This window comes from Oryzias melastigma, linkage group LG12, assembly GCF_002922805.2.
Source record: "Oryzias melastigma strain HK-1 linkage group LG12, ASM292280v2, whole genome shotgun sequence".
Taxonomy (NCBI): domain Eukaryota; kingdom Metazoa; phylum Chordata; class Actinopteri; order Beloniformes; family Adrianichthyidae; genus Oryzias; species Oryzias melastigma.
This window is the reverse complement of record NC_050523.1, coordinates 26,833,544-26,846,648: the sequence shown is the minus strand read 5'-3', so window position 1 is coordinate 26,846,648 and position 13,105 is coordinate 26,833,544. Positions and strand designations below refer to the sequence as shown.

The 13,105-nt window shown below is 40.2% G+C and overlaps 1 protein-coding gene across 1 annotated transcript; it reads left to right on the top strand.

The window, feature by feature from the left end:
• Positions 1-9,184: 9,184 nt before the first annotated feature.
• Positions 9,185-11,391, top strand: LOC112139224 (mucin-5AC). The gene is made up of 8 exons (XM_024261952.2): positions 9,185-9,398; positions 9,478-9,520; positions 9,672-9,808; positions 9,907-9,936; positions 10,060-10,231; positions 10,331-10,440; positions 10,534-10,711; positions 11,123-11,391. Exons 3-8 carry the CDS (start codon positions 9,751-9,753, stop codon positions 11,211-11,213), a joined length of 639 nt encoding a protein of 212 aa, XP_024117720.1. The 5' UTR covers positions 9,185-9,398; positions 9,478-9,520; positions 9,672-9,750; the 3' UTR covers positions 11,214-11,391.
• Positions 11,392-13,105: the final 1,714 nt, after the last annotated feature.

The window sequence follows — 13,105 nt, the reverse complement described above, 5'->3', positions numbered from 1 at the left end:
CAATTCAATTCAATTCAGTTCAATTCAATTTTGTTTATATAGCTCAAAATCACAAAGGAAATTTGCCTCATTGGGCTTCATGCAGGTAGTTTTACAGATGCAGAAAATCATTCATTAAATATGAACAATAGTTAAAAACTAAACAGACTACATAAACTGGTTATCCCTGCCCTTAGACCCTCCCTCCCGGTAAGGAAAAACTCCTAAAAAACCTGAGTCAGGAAAAAAGAAGAAACCTTAGGGATTCCCACATGAAGGAGAGATCCTATCCCAGGACGGACAGGCGATACCAGAACTGTTAAAGAAAAATTAGCTTCTACAACTACGTATCTAGAGAGTTCATTCAGATAAAGCTGAGGTACAAGTGATGATGAAGTCCATTGTCAAAATGAAGCAGAAGTGCAGTCCACGACCAGGAGGACAGATGACCCAGCAGGAATCACTCTCACTCAGAGATGCGGGATGGTGTTGGGGGCGTGGTCCACGGCCAAGAGTGGGAGCGTGGGCGATCCACCGGGGATCTGAAATCTCTCCTGCTCCCCAGAGGAGAGTGGGAAAGAAGAACAACATGTGAATGGAACTGCACCAACAAAAGCATGGGGAACTAAATACAATAAATAATAAAGAATAGAAGAGAGGAGAAGTAGATGAGAATAGAGAACAGAACCCCAGAGCTGATCTGAATAATAACCATGATAGAAAATCTAAATTTATATTTAAACTAGGGCTGTCAGATTTGTCGCGTTAAAAACGCTTAAACTTGACATGTGCGTGACGCCCACAATTTTTTTTGACGCATTAACTGCGGATTTTCTCATACGTGCCTTTCCATACCGCGCGCGGGCATCCCTCATCGCCCTCTAACTCACCGGCTGCTCTCACTAGATCACAGGCGGGTCTCCAACCACCGAGCTACGAGCTAAAACCGGCCGGCGCTAGGACCTGGAGAGCTCCTTCACTCTAACCCGGCTCCGGTTCGCGTCCAGTACCACGTCTGGTGGTACCGACTCGCGTCCGGCGCCGCATCCCGAGAGCTGCGGACCCCCGACGTTCCGAACAGCAAGCGCACCGGGGGACGTTTTAAATGTTCTGGAGGTTTAAGCGTGATCCAACCCCAGCATAGCGGTCTGTCTGCCGGCATATTCATGGCGTGAGCTCCGCTGGACACGTCGCTGCATCGAGCTGCAGCCAGAGAACGCGGCGGCAGTAACAGACTGTCAAACTATCCACAGTGTATCCTGCTTTTCTCAGTCTTTAATGTTTTAAAAAACAAAAGTTCATTGGAAATGATAAATCTCTATTTCATTGATTACTGCAATTCAGCAGAGGAGGAAAAAATTTGGTCCTGACAAAAAATGAACATGAAAGTGTTATGGAAATGTTATTTTTGATGTTTTTTATTTATTTTACTGAACGTTGATTGAAGTTTTGAATTTAAAATGCCCTTCACTTGCACTTGGGCTTTTGTTAGGGATTGTGATGGCCGCCGCCATCACAGGACCATCAGGGCAGTAAATGCATCACACACCATATTTCTATTTCTATTGTGGTTTAAGTTTATTAATATATTTGTTTTTTTTTTTTTGAGTTGCTGGCCCCAGAAGACCATGGTGCTTGCTGTTGATGCCGCCATCTGCTGGATGAATAAAGTCAGGCCTGACAAACCCAACATGAGCACTTGGCAGCAATCAACCACAACAGCAAGCAGCTGAAAGGACTTTACCATGGCCAAGAGTGGGGGATTATATTCATATTTGTATAGATAAATATAATTTGCTTTATTTTCTAGTTATTGTCATTAATTTCTTAAAGGCAACTTTATGTTAGATTTAGTTAACACTTTAACAGATGTGGTTTTTGTTTTGGAATATTGTTTGTAGTTAGAGTTTGTCCTTTTCAGTTCCCCCTTGTGTTTCTTCAGTGGATTAATCACCCACTATATATGTTCCCTTGTGTCTCTGTTTAGGGTAGGTCAGTTTTCAGTCTGTTCAAGTTCATGTTACTTTGCTAACTTATGTTGCCGTTTGCCTGAGTTCCCTTATTGTTTAGTTGACCTCTTTTAAGGGCCCAGTGTGTAATTTAAATCATTTTTTTGAAAAGAAAATTAAATTTCCAACTTTTTTGATATATTTTGTATTCTGTCCTGCTTTTTGGCTGCTTGGTCCACCACAGGCATTTTATGTTACAGCCTTTTATTGTTAAGAAAGTTTATCTCAATATAATGTTACAAAATAAAGTATTTCTGAGGAAAACTATTAATTTTACCATTCTTGTTTTCATAATTAATGTAGAACTGCTAAATTCCACGAAGCACACGTTTTTTTCCTAAAAAAAAGGTCATATATTAGTTTGCGATTAATCGCGAGTTAACTACAGACAATGCGATTAATCGCAATTAGAAATTTTAATAGCCTGACAGCTCTAATTTCTAAACATAAGAGTATAAATGTGTAAACTCAAAATTTAATTAAATTGAAGAATCAAAAGAATTGTAAAAAATCGGAACTGAATTGATTCAGGCTCTTGTGAATCGAATCAAATAATTTCTAGAAATTAAAACTGATACCCAGCCCTAGTATTTAGGAATGAGAACCTACTTCACACCTTGCTCAGTGCAAAGTCTTGTTTGTGCCACTCTGCCTGCATCACTGAGCGTTCTCAACCTGACCTGATCTTTGTTTCATCTGACTCTGCTTCATCCCTCGCCAGGACCCTGACCACTCTGTTCTCTAATTCCCTCGTGCTTGACCTCTGCCTGCCTGACCTCGATTTAACTTTGTGAACTTATAGCTGTGCTTCACACCTGTTGTCCTGTCTGTGCCAAACAAACCTGGATCCAGCTGTTTGCCTGTTCCTGACATGTGTATGCTAGCCATACACATGTGTATTCTCTGCCCTTTAGTTCTTAATTGCACTGTTTATTTAAGCTGTTGCCTAAATTGTATGTTTTATATATTATGTATGTTAAGACACATTAGTATTAGCTTTCATCTTTAGTCGACTTGATTACTGTAACAGTGTTTTTACAGGACTACCAAAAAAATCCATCAGGAAACTGCAGCTTATTCAGAACTCTGCTGCTCGGGTTCTCACAAGGACCAAGAAAGTAGACCACATCAGTCCAGTTCTGAGGTCTTTACACTGGTTACCTGTCTGTCAGAGGATAGACTTTAAAGTTCTGTTACTGGTTTATAAAGCTTTGAATGGTTTAGCACCAAAATACATGACTGACCTCCTGACCCAGTATGTACCAGCCAGACCTCTCCGGTCATCTGGATCCGGTTTTTTATCTGTTCCTAGAGTCAGAACTAAACATGGAGAAGCTGCAACAAGCTGGAACACTCAGTATATTTAAATCCAGGTTAATTCACCTGTTATCAGCTGTATTTGATAGTATGTATTCAAAAGTTTACCTCTACATCTTGTTTTACATTAAAATCTTTTTACTTTCTTTGAATCTTATGTTAATGATCACACATTTACTATTTATTTGATTGTTTCTTTTAATGTTTTATGTAAAGCATTTTGAATGGTCTCCGTACATGAAGTGTGCTATACATTACAGTATTATATATATGGTATTACAGTTCAGTATTTGAGTGAAATCATCCCATCTGTATTTGAGCATGCAAAGATTTTTCACACAAATCTGTGTTTTTTTATAATAAGAAGGTATGGAAATGATTCCTTTTATCTGAGATTTACTCAGTTTTAAGATCCATTTAATACAATCAGAGATAAAGAAGGTTATGTAACTTTCTAATATGTCTTCCAGTTCAATTTATCATCTATTCTCACTTTGTCCTGGGGTCACAAGGTTAATGGAGTCTATCCAAACCACCCAGGGTGAAGGAGGACCACACCCTGGACAGGTTGTCTGTCTGTCACAGGGCTACACCCATGCATTCTTGAGGGACTACTTAGAGCCATCCATCAACCTGAAAAGCCTCTTTGTGGACTGTGGGAGGGCGTTGAAAGCTGTGCATGCATGTGAACATGCAAACTAATTTGAAAATGGAATGTTTTGAGGTTTTTCAACCTCAGGGTTTACTGCCTTATATTGACAATTCTTTTTTTGCATTTCCAAGAACCATAGATGTCTTTGAAATCTTTATTAATATTTTCAATGTTAATAATTATTTTTCAACTGAATGTAATTTTGGATTTTTTGAAATTGTGATTGTTTTTCAATGATTTATAATACTGTCTGAAAAAATAAAATCAGTAGACCATTGATAGTTAATTTCTACGTGCTAAATTCCTAAAAAATCCATCCCTATTTCAAATGTGTTACTTTTTCTAACACGCTGAAAGTGTTATGCAGTATTGTTGAATTCTATTGCCTTACTTATTTACTATGAAGTGTAGTGTAAAACACATGCCCTTGTGTTTACAGCAGAAATTATTAATTTAGAGAGCATACATTTTTCAATAAGTAAGACCAATAGACTTAGCAACTTATTAGAACTGCAAACCCTAAAAGGCATGTTTAAAGTTAAAACAAAGCACAGGATTTAGCATATTTAGGCTGGTGATGGGCCCAAGAGGACCTGGATGCAACACGAGGGCTGAAAATGAGTAGCCGTAAGTGGATATTCCACACGATTTCAGAGTTGTAGCCACTTCTATTAAAATTTTAATGTGAATAAAGGTTTAGTGTTCCGGATTAGTTGAAGTGTTAACGCATGATTAATAAAATATAATTAATTAGTTAATATTTTTTAATCGCTCTCAGGCATCCTGGCCTGCAGCTGCGAGATCACTGTAATAAAACTCAGCCTAAAATAAACTTCAAGCTCTTTTTTACATCCTGTGATTGAGATTTTATTAAATTAAAGAGATAATATGGGATTTATTTGTAGTTTCTGGACAAACCGATCTTCTGTTTTAATAAATAAGGTGGAATGCTTTAGCTCTCTCTCTCTGAAGACTGCAGCGAAACGCAGATCTCTGCTGTGAGAGTTTCAAAGAAGAAACAGATCAATATTTTATTTTTGGATGGGGACCGGCAGGAATTTTCCCCAATATTGTATGAAAATTGAGGAAACTCTGCGATTCTCTGCAAAAGTCCCGCTCCCCGCCCCAGACACTGCGCGAGGCAACATGTCAGAGAAGACAGACACGCCCCCACCTGTGAGCAGCCGACCTGAAATCCAGCTGGATCACACTTTTCCAAAAAAAAGTTGTTTTTATTATTTTTCATTAGCATTAAAAAGAAAGTTTAAAAGGAAAAAGCTGGAAAAAAAGAAAGGAAAACAGAATTCCAGGAAAAATGTAAAATAAACAGCAGTTCTCTTTGGAGAGAAATCAACTTTTCCAGACAGAACTTTCTGTTTTTGCATAATGTTATGTCCATTGTGTGAATACAATCATGAGAAAATGACAAAACTTTCGTGTTTCATAGGAGAGGTTGTGCTGATTAAAATAATACCTAAAAAGCAAATAGGTAGTCTTTCAAATTGAAAATAGAGGTAAATTCAAAAGTAGACAAAACTGAGTTTTAGACTCTAGGTTCCAAAGGAATAAAAATAAATGTTCTAAATGTACAATTTTGTGTGTGATTTGATATTATAATTATTTACAGATAATAAGTTGCTGGCAAATACTCTAACTACAAAGTGATAACAATATATTAATGTTGGTTAATCTCAATTAATTTTTTCCAGATTTGCGATTAATTAGTTAATTTTTTTTAACTGATTCCCGGCCTTATTTAAAATCTGTTAAAAGGGTAAATTTATTTCAAAATAATTATTTAAAGGCTTTAGAAAATCATGGTATTTTAAAAAAAGGCCAAAACAAGGAGTTACTCAGATTCTTTAGGATGCTGTCGCCTTACATACCAAAGTTTGCTGACAAAGCACTTAGCTTAAGACGTCTACTGGGACACCAAAGTCATAGGACCATAATGACTTGGTCAGTGAAGATGCATACTTGGAATTCTAAAATCCTAGCATACCTCCAACAGCAGAAGTGGAAGCATCACTACAGGGCATGGGTGTAGCTCTTGTACAAAACAACCAGCCTGAAGCCATCAGCTATAATGCACTCACAGACATCTAGTCAAGATATAGCAACATGGAGCAAGAGAAACTCAGGGGACCCCACATGCACACTGTAGCACTTATAAACTTCTCATTTGAAAAGCAACCTTGACGCCTGGTTCACACTGGACGCAGAAGCACCACAGAAGTACCGTGAAGACGCCCCTTTGTTAACAGTTCAAATCCCGGCTGGGGGATCTGAAACAGAAACATCCAATGGGACCTTTCTGTGTGGAGTTTGCATGTTCTCCCCGTGCATGTGTGGGTTTTCTCTGGGGACTCCGGCTTCCTCCCACCGTCCAAAAACATGCTTCATAGGTTCATTGGTGACTCTAAATTGCCCCTAGGTGTGAATGTGAGAGTGAATGGGTGTGTGATTGAGGCCCTGCGACAGACTTGCGACCTGTCCAGGGTGTACCCCGCCTTCACCCATCAGTAGCTGGGTTAGGCTCCGGCATCCACGCAACCCCGAAAGGGGCAAAGCGGACAAGAATTTTATTTAATGTTTAAGTTGATTTTTTCTGGAATAATATTTCTGCCTTTTTATTATCAATAATTATGTTAAAAAGTTACAGTTTTAAGGTTTTAAAAATTGGAATTCTGCTAGTTTTTTGGACTACTTTGGCATTTATAAAGATTTTTAGGCTATTAGTTTTGCTAATATTTCAGCTACATGTTAATTGTTTGGGGTAATTTAGGCTTTTCTCTTTAATTTTTTTAGGCTGTTTTGGAGTTTTGGAGTTTCAACGTTTTCCCCTATCAATTACAGCATCTTCTGCTATCAGCACTAGCATCTCCAACGGCCAAATTCAGCTTACAGCATTCACACTAGCATTATCACATGTAATGCTATATATCTAGTTCATACCCATGTTTAAAAAGTTACGGTTTTAAACATTAATTTTAAAGTGTTCAATAAATGTTTATCTTGGTTGGCCCACGACCCAAGTTCAATTCAATTGAATTCAGTCAAATTTATTTATATAGTCCAAAATCACAAAGAAAATTTGCCTCATTGGGCTTCATGCCGGTAATTTTAAAGATGCAGAAAATTAGTCACAAAATATGAACAATAGTTAAAAACCAACAGACTAAATAAAACTGGTTATCCCTGAACCTAGTGTAATAAAGAAACAACCAAGACAAAACTCTGTTCATTAAAGGTGGCTAAAGGAATAAGTAATCCACGTAAAGGTCTGCATGACTTTTGGTCCTTCAGAGATGAAGTAGCTGAATAGACAAGAGAATTCTTTCCTTTACACGGATCAATCGTCCTGGTCTCTTTGCTGAAAAACAGCCCCAAACAAGGATATTTCCATCCCCATGCTTTACAGTAGGGATAATGTTCTTTGGATGTAACTCAACATTTTTTCTACTTCAAAGTTCTCACAAAAAAGTGCTATTGTGGTTTCGTCTGACAGGACATTTTCCCAATCCTCTTCTGGATCATCCAGATGCTCGCTAGCAAGCTTTACCTGCACATGTACTGGCTTTAGCGGGGGGACACGTCTGCCACTAGTGCGGCCGTAGTGCAGTGGTAGGGCGGTCGACTCCTGATCGGAAGCAAGCGGGTTCTTGGGCAACACACTGAACCCCGAATTGTCTCTGGTGGGAGGTTGGCACCAGTGTTCAGCAGCGGAGCCACCACCAGTGTGTGAATGTGTGTGTGAATGTGTGAATGGGTCTGTGACTGTGAAGCGCTTTGGGCCCTCGAAGGAAGGTAGAAAGCGCTATACAAGTATACGCCATTTACCACTGCAGGGTTTGAGTCCCTGGGTAGCGGTGTTGTGTGTTACTGATGGTAGCTTTTGTTACTTAGCTCTTTGCAGGTCATTCACTTGGTTCACTGGGAATACTGATTGCAGATTGTCTTCCCAGCCTGGTGCAGGTCAACAATTTTGTTTCTGGTGTCCCAAGACAGCTCATTGGCCTTGGCCTGTGGAGTTTGGAGTGTGACTGTTTGAGGTTGTGGGCAGGTGTCTTTTATATAGATAACCAGTTCTAACATTAATGTAAATAATACATGTAATGAGTGGAGGACAGAGGATCCTCATACAGAAGAAGTTACAGGTCAGTGAGAAACATAAATCTTGCTTGTTTGAAGGTGACCAAATATTAATTTTTCCCCATAATTTGCAAATAAATTCTTCAAAAATCAGACAATGTGATTTTCTGGATGTTTTTTTCTTTGTATTTTAGCTGTGATGTAAATTACAGACCTTTCTTATCTTTTCAAGTGGGAGAACTTGCACAATAGGTGGCCCACTGTATATGTGCGTGTAAGCAGTGTTTACTGTTGTCTGTGTGGATCGACAGACAATGGTTACACGTGTGTTTGTGTAGACATTTTATTGTGTAGTTGTATGTGGTTTTACACAATAATACATCTCTTATGCAAACGTTAAGGACATTGATGACCTTAAGCTTCAAGTATCTTTCTTTGTGCATTTTGATGTTTTTTCTCTCTTTGTGTCCAAAGTTTGTGTTTCTCTGTGCCCTCTATATCCCCCTCTCTCTATCATCTTTCTTCTCTTCAACTCTCCATTCCAATAAACCTAGACTAATAATAAAACTTAAAAACAAGCTTTGTTTAAGATACAAGATGAGACATCACAATAAGTTGTGGTTCTAATTCAGGAAAAGACTTGTTCCAGAGGACCTGACGGTCCACAAGAACTTACAATCAGGTCTATCCATCCATGTTCTTCGCCGCTTCTTCCCTTTCAGGGACGCTGGGGTGCCAGAGCCTATCCCGGCTACTGAAGGGCGAAGGCGGGGTTCACCCTGTACAGGTCTCCAGTCTGTCTCAGGGCCTCAATCACACATCCATTCACTCTCACATTCACACCTAGGGGCAATTTAGAGTCACCAATTCACCTATGAAGCATGTTTTTGGACGGTGGGAGGAAGCCGGAGTCCCCGGTGAAAACCCACACATGCACGGGGAGAACATGCAAACTCCACACAGAAAGGTCCCAGCCGGGATTTGAACCGGGGCCTTCTCGTTGTGAGGCGAGAGCGCTAACCACTGCACCACCGTGCAGCCCTACAATCAGGTCAGATAAAAGAAAAGACATTGATGAAGAACGAGAAACTAAAAGTCCTCCTGAGTAGTTCAGGAAGTTGATGCAGTCATTTATATAAATGAAATATTTTAAGGTCAAGCCTCCTTGACCAGTTTGTCCATGTTTGCTCCTGTTACAAGCATCAAGATGAAAGAAAATCCAGTAAAACTAGTTTGAAGTCACCACTAAAATCTTGGAGGTCAACAGGTCTTTGCAGGTGGGTGTGGAGGAGATGGTATAAAAGGGCCGAGGTTCAGACAGCTGCATCTTCTGCTTGGAGCTCCTGTGGGTGAGTTTCATACAAAGAAACTTTTTCATTATTTAAATATCACTGATCTCATACTCTTTACTTGTTTGTCCAAAAGCAGGTTAAGAAGGAAACTTTCCATTTCTGCAACCATGAACAAACTGGTAATGTGTACTTTTTATTTTACCTTTAGACTTTTATCTACTGAGATCTTTGAGACTTGATGGTTTTTCAATATTTATCAACATTATATGAAGTAGATCTCTTTAAGAACATGTTGGAAACTCACTCAGCTGTTTCTGTTTTCTCCAACAGTGGATCATTGCTCTGGTGGTTACCTTTCTCTCACCATCCTGTGCATTTCCAGATAAAAAAACGGTTAAATCCGAACAATATGCAGTCCAATAGAGCTAAAAAACACTCAAATCTGAACAACATGCAGTCCAATAGAGGTGATCAACTACAGAACCTGCTGTAACACTCATGACCTTTTCTGAAATCAGAGTCAAACTGTGGATGCTAACGGTCTGTTTTCTCATTGCTTTCACAGACGCGAAGTTTCTATTTTCCTCTGAATACTGTAAGCATTTTTATTTCAATTATTTAGAAATGATGTCAGATATTCAAACTCGTGTTCAGACCAAATAAAAACAGAACTGGATCCTGAGTTGTAGTCCTCTAATCTTGACAACCTTTGTTCCAGACTGTTGGACTCAGTGGTTTGACAGAGACGATCCTACTGCGACTGGAGACTGGGAGACTCTTTCGGACCTACTGAAGCAGTTCCCCGATAAAGTCTGCCCAAATCCTATCGACATTGAAGCCACGACTCTGTCTGGGACTCCTGCAGACCAGACCGGAGAAGTCTTCTTTAAGTAACTATTGAATTCAGTGCTCTCTGTCCAGACAGCAGCTTCATCACCTCAGGGGGATTTTGTCCACAGAGCCAAAACAATGAATTTATTTTCTTTCAGGTATGACACGACATCAGGATTTGTCTGCAGAAATGAAGACCAAAACGGAGGGATGTGCAAAGATTACAGAGTTCGCTTCAGCTGCCCCTCTTCCTACTGTACTGAAAAAGGTGCTGTTAGCGCTCATTTGATCAACTTTCATGTCCACGTTCCTCACTGGTGTACAGAAATACACTGAGAACTTCTGACTGTTTTGGCTGCAGTGTGCTGGACTGAGTGGTTTGATCGGGACAATCCCTCTGGTACTGGAGACTGGGAGGATTTGAGTGACCTCAGAAAGGAAAACCCAGGAAAGATCTGTGAAACTCCTCAGTACATTGAGGCTCAAACCACAGGACTTTTTTCCACTTCGGCCCCATTCACTGGGCAAAAGTTCTACATGTGAGTGTCCATTACGTAAAGGTTCTCAGCAGATAAACGTGTTTGAAGTAAAATTCTGAAACTTGTAACGCTGCGTATCAAAATTTCTGAGTTTTCAGTTTTGTTGCCGGATTTTGAAAAAACTCCCCTTTTATTGACAAAATTACAGCACTGCAAAAGCTTGAGCGCATTACCACTACTAAAAGATTTTAAATGAAAAACAGTCTTATCAGCTCCACAAGTGTAAACACACTAAAAACATGTCGCTGAAGTTGGCTTTTAAGGAAAAGAGAAGACATTATCACAATTAAGTAACTTTAAAACTGCTGTACTTAGAACTCTCAAACCAGTCTGAATGTTCTTCAGAGCAGAAATACAAATGTCACTGAGAAAAATATTTACTAACTCATTATTGTTGCTTCCATCTTTTAGGTTCAACCCTACCAAGGGCTTTGTTTGCCGTAACAACGACCAGAATTCCAAGGAATGCCTGGACTACCAGGTCCGGTTTGGATGCTGTTAGTGAACCGTCAATCCAGGCTGACGAGAGTGTTAAGGATCCTCTCTTTCCATCCTTAATACTGACATCTTTTGGTATTTTTTTTCTCTCCACTGATTGATTCAATCTGGGTAAAAGGGCTAATCTCTTCTGTCATTTGTTTCTCCCTGTGGGTGTAAAAAAATCAACAAAATAAATATGATTGAAGCATGAACTAAGCAGTGGTTTCATTTTGTTTTGAATGACCTAATAAAAGAATGACTTCAATGCCTGAAAAGAAAATGGACCCATTTAAGTGAAATCCTACCTTCAGTATCTGAGCATGTAAAGATTTTTCAAACAAATCTATTTTATAAATAGTACGGTGTGGAAAGGATTTCTTATCTCTGATATTCACTCAGTTATAAGATCAGGGTAATAAAAGCATAGATAAAGTTAATGCAGCCTGCTAATGTATCTTCCAGTTATCTTCATCTTCTTGCTTTATCCTGGGGTCACAAGGTTAATCAACTACACAACCACTTCAGTGGGAAAGAGGACCACACTTTCACTAATTTGTCACTGGAGAACACTCTTAATAGACTATTTAGACCAAGCCATCAACCTACGAGGCGTGTTTCTAGACTGTGTCCAGAGGAAAGCATGCCCGAGAAGATCATACAACAGTGGCGGTCTTTGCCCTGGGCGAGTCACACCAGTAGCGCCCCATCCATGTCGTCCCCTGGAAAATGCCGCCCTGGGCAACTGCCCATGTCGCCCATAGAAAAAACCACCACTGTCATACAAACTCCACACAGAAAAGACCCAGCCAGGATTATCTTACTCTGTACAGCAGTGCTGAAACATCTAGACAAATCCACTTTTTAGGAGAAAACCAAGGAGAAGGCAGGTATTATTTGTTACAACAGTAATTATATTGGCGACCACAAGGGGACGCCTGGTTATGAGGATATGCTCTAAATGACGGAAGTAAAACTGAAGATGAAGTGCTGAATGTAAAGGCTGCCTGAATAAATCTTCAATGAGTTCCAAGTCCGTAACTCCAGTGTCAGGTGAGCAGTGGAGGTGACGGATACGTCAAGTGCTGGTGACTGACGAACTTCCGTGTTGTGAGGGCAGCTAGCTATTGAGTTAGCTGCATGTGGACCGATACGAGATTGCTCTTCTAAAAAGACAGAGGCATCATAGCTGCAATGATTGGACACGTGGATCCATTTGAAGAGTCCGGAGAGCTTATTATGACGAAGAGGCAGAGGCATTTGGATCCATAAACAACCAAGGTTTAATAACAACAATAAACAAAGGAGCAAGACAAAGGCAAGTCAAAGTCCAGGCGTGGGTCGAGGCAGACAACAACTAATTCAGAACTCTTTCTGGGGGTCCACAGTACGGTCAGACTTGGTTCAGTTTGTTACTGAATCTGCGACCTGTCAGATGGCTAAGTCCCCTTGCCAACTTCCAGTCGGTCTCCTACAACCACTGCCAACACCTCAGTGCCTGTGGCCCCACATAGCATTGGATTTCTTCACCGATCTACCTCGCTCCAAAGGCAACACCACTATTCTGACTATAATAGACCATTTCTCCAAGGCTTGTCGTCTCCTCCCATTACCTAAGTTACCCACCGCCATGGAGACTGTGAAACAACTCATCAACCATGTTTTTTTTTGACATCACAGCCTTCAAGCGGACAACGTGTCGGACCGCGGTCCACAGTTATTGTCCCGGGTCTGGAGAGAACTGTGTAAAGGTTTAGGTGTCAATATCAGCCTCACCTCAGGTTATCACCCCCAGGCTAACGGCCAAGTTGAGCACCTCAACCAGGAAATCAGTCAGTTCCTCAGGTTCTACTGTAGTCAACATCAGGAGGAGTGGAGGTGGTATCTAGCTTGAACCGAATATGCCCAAAACTCGTT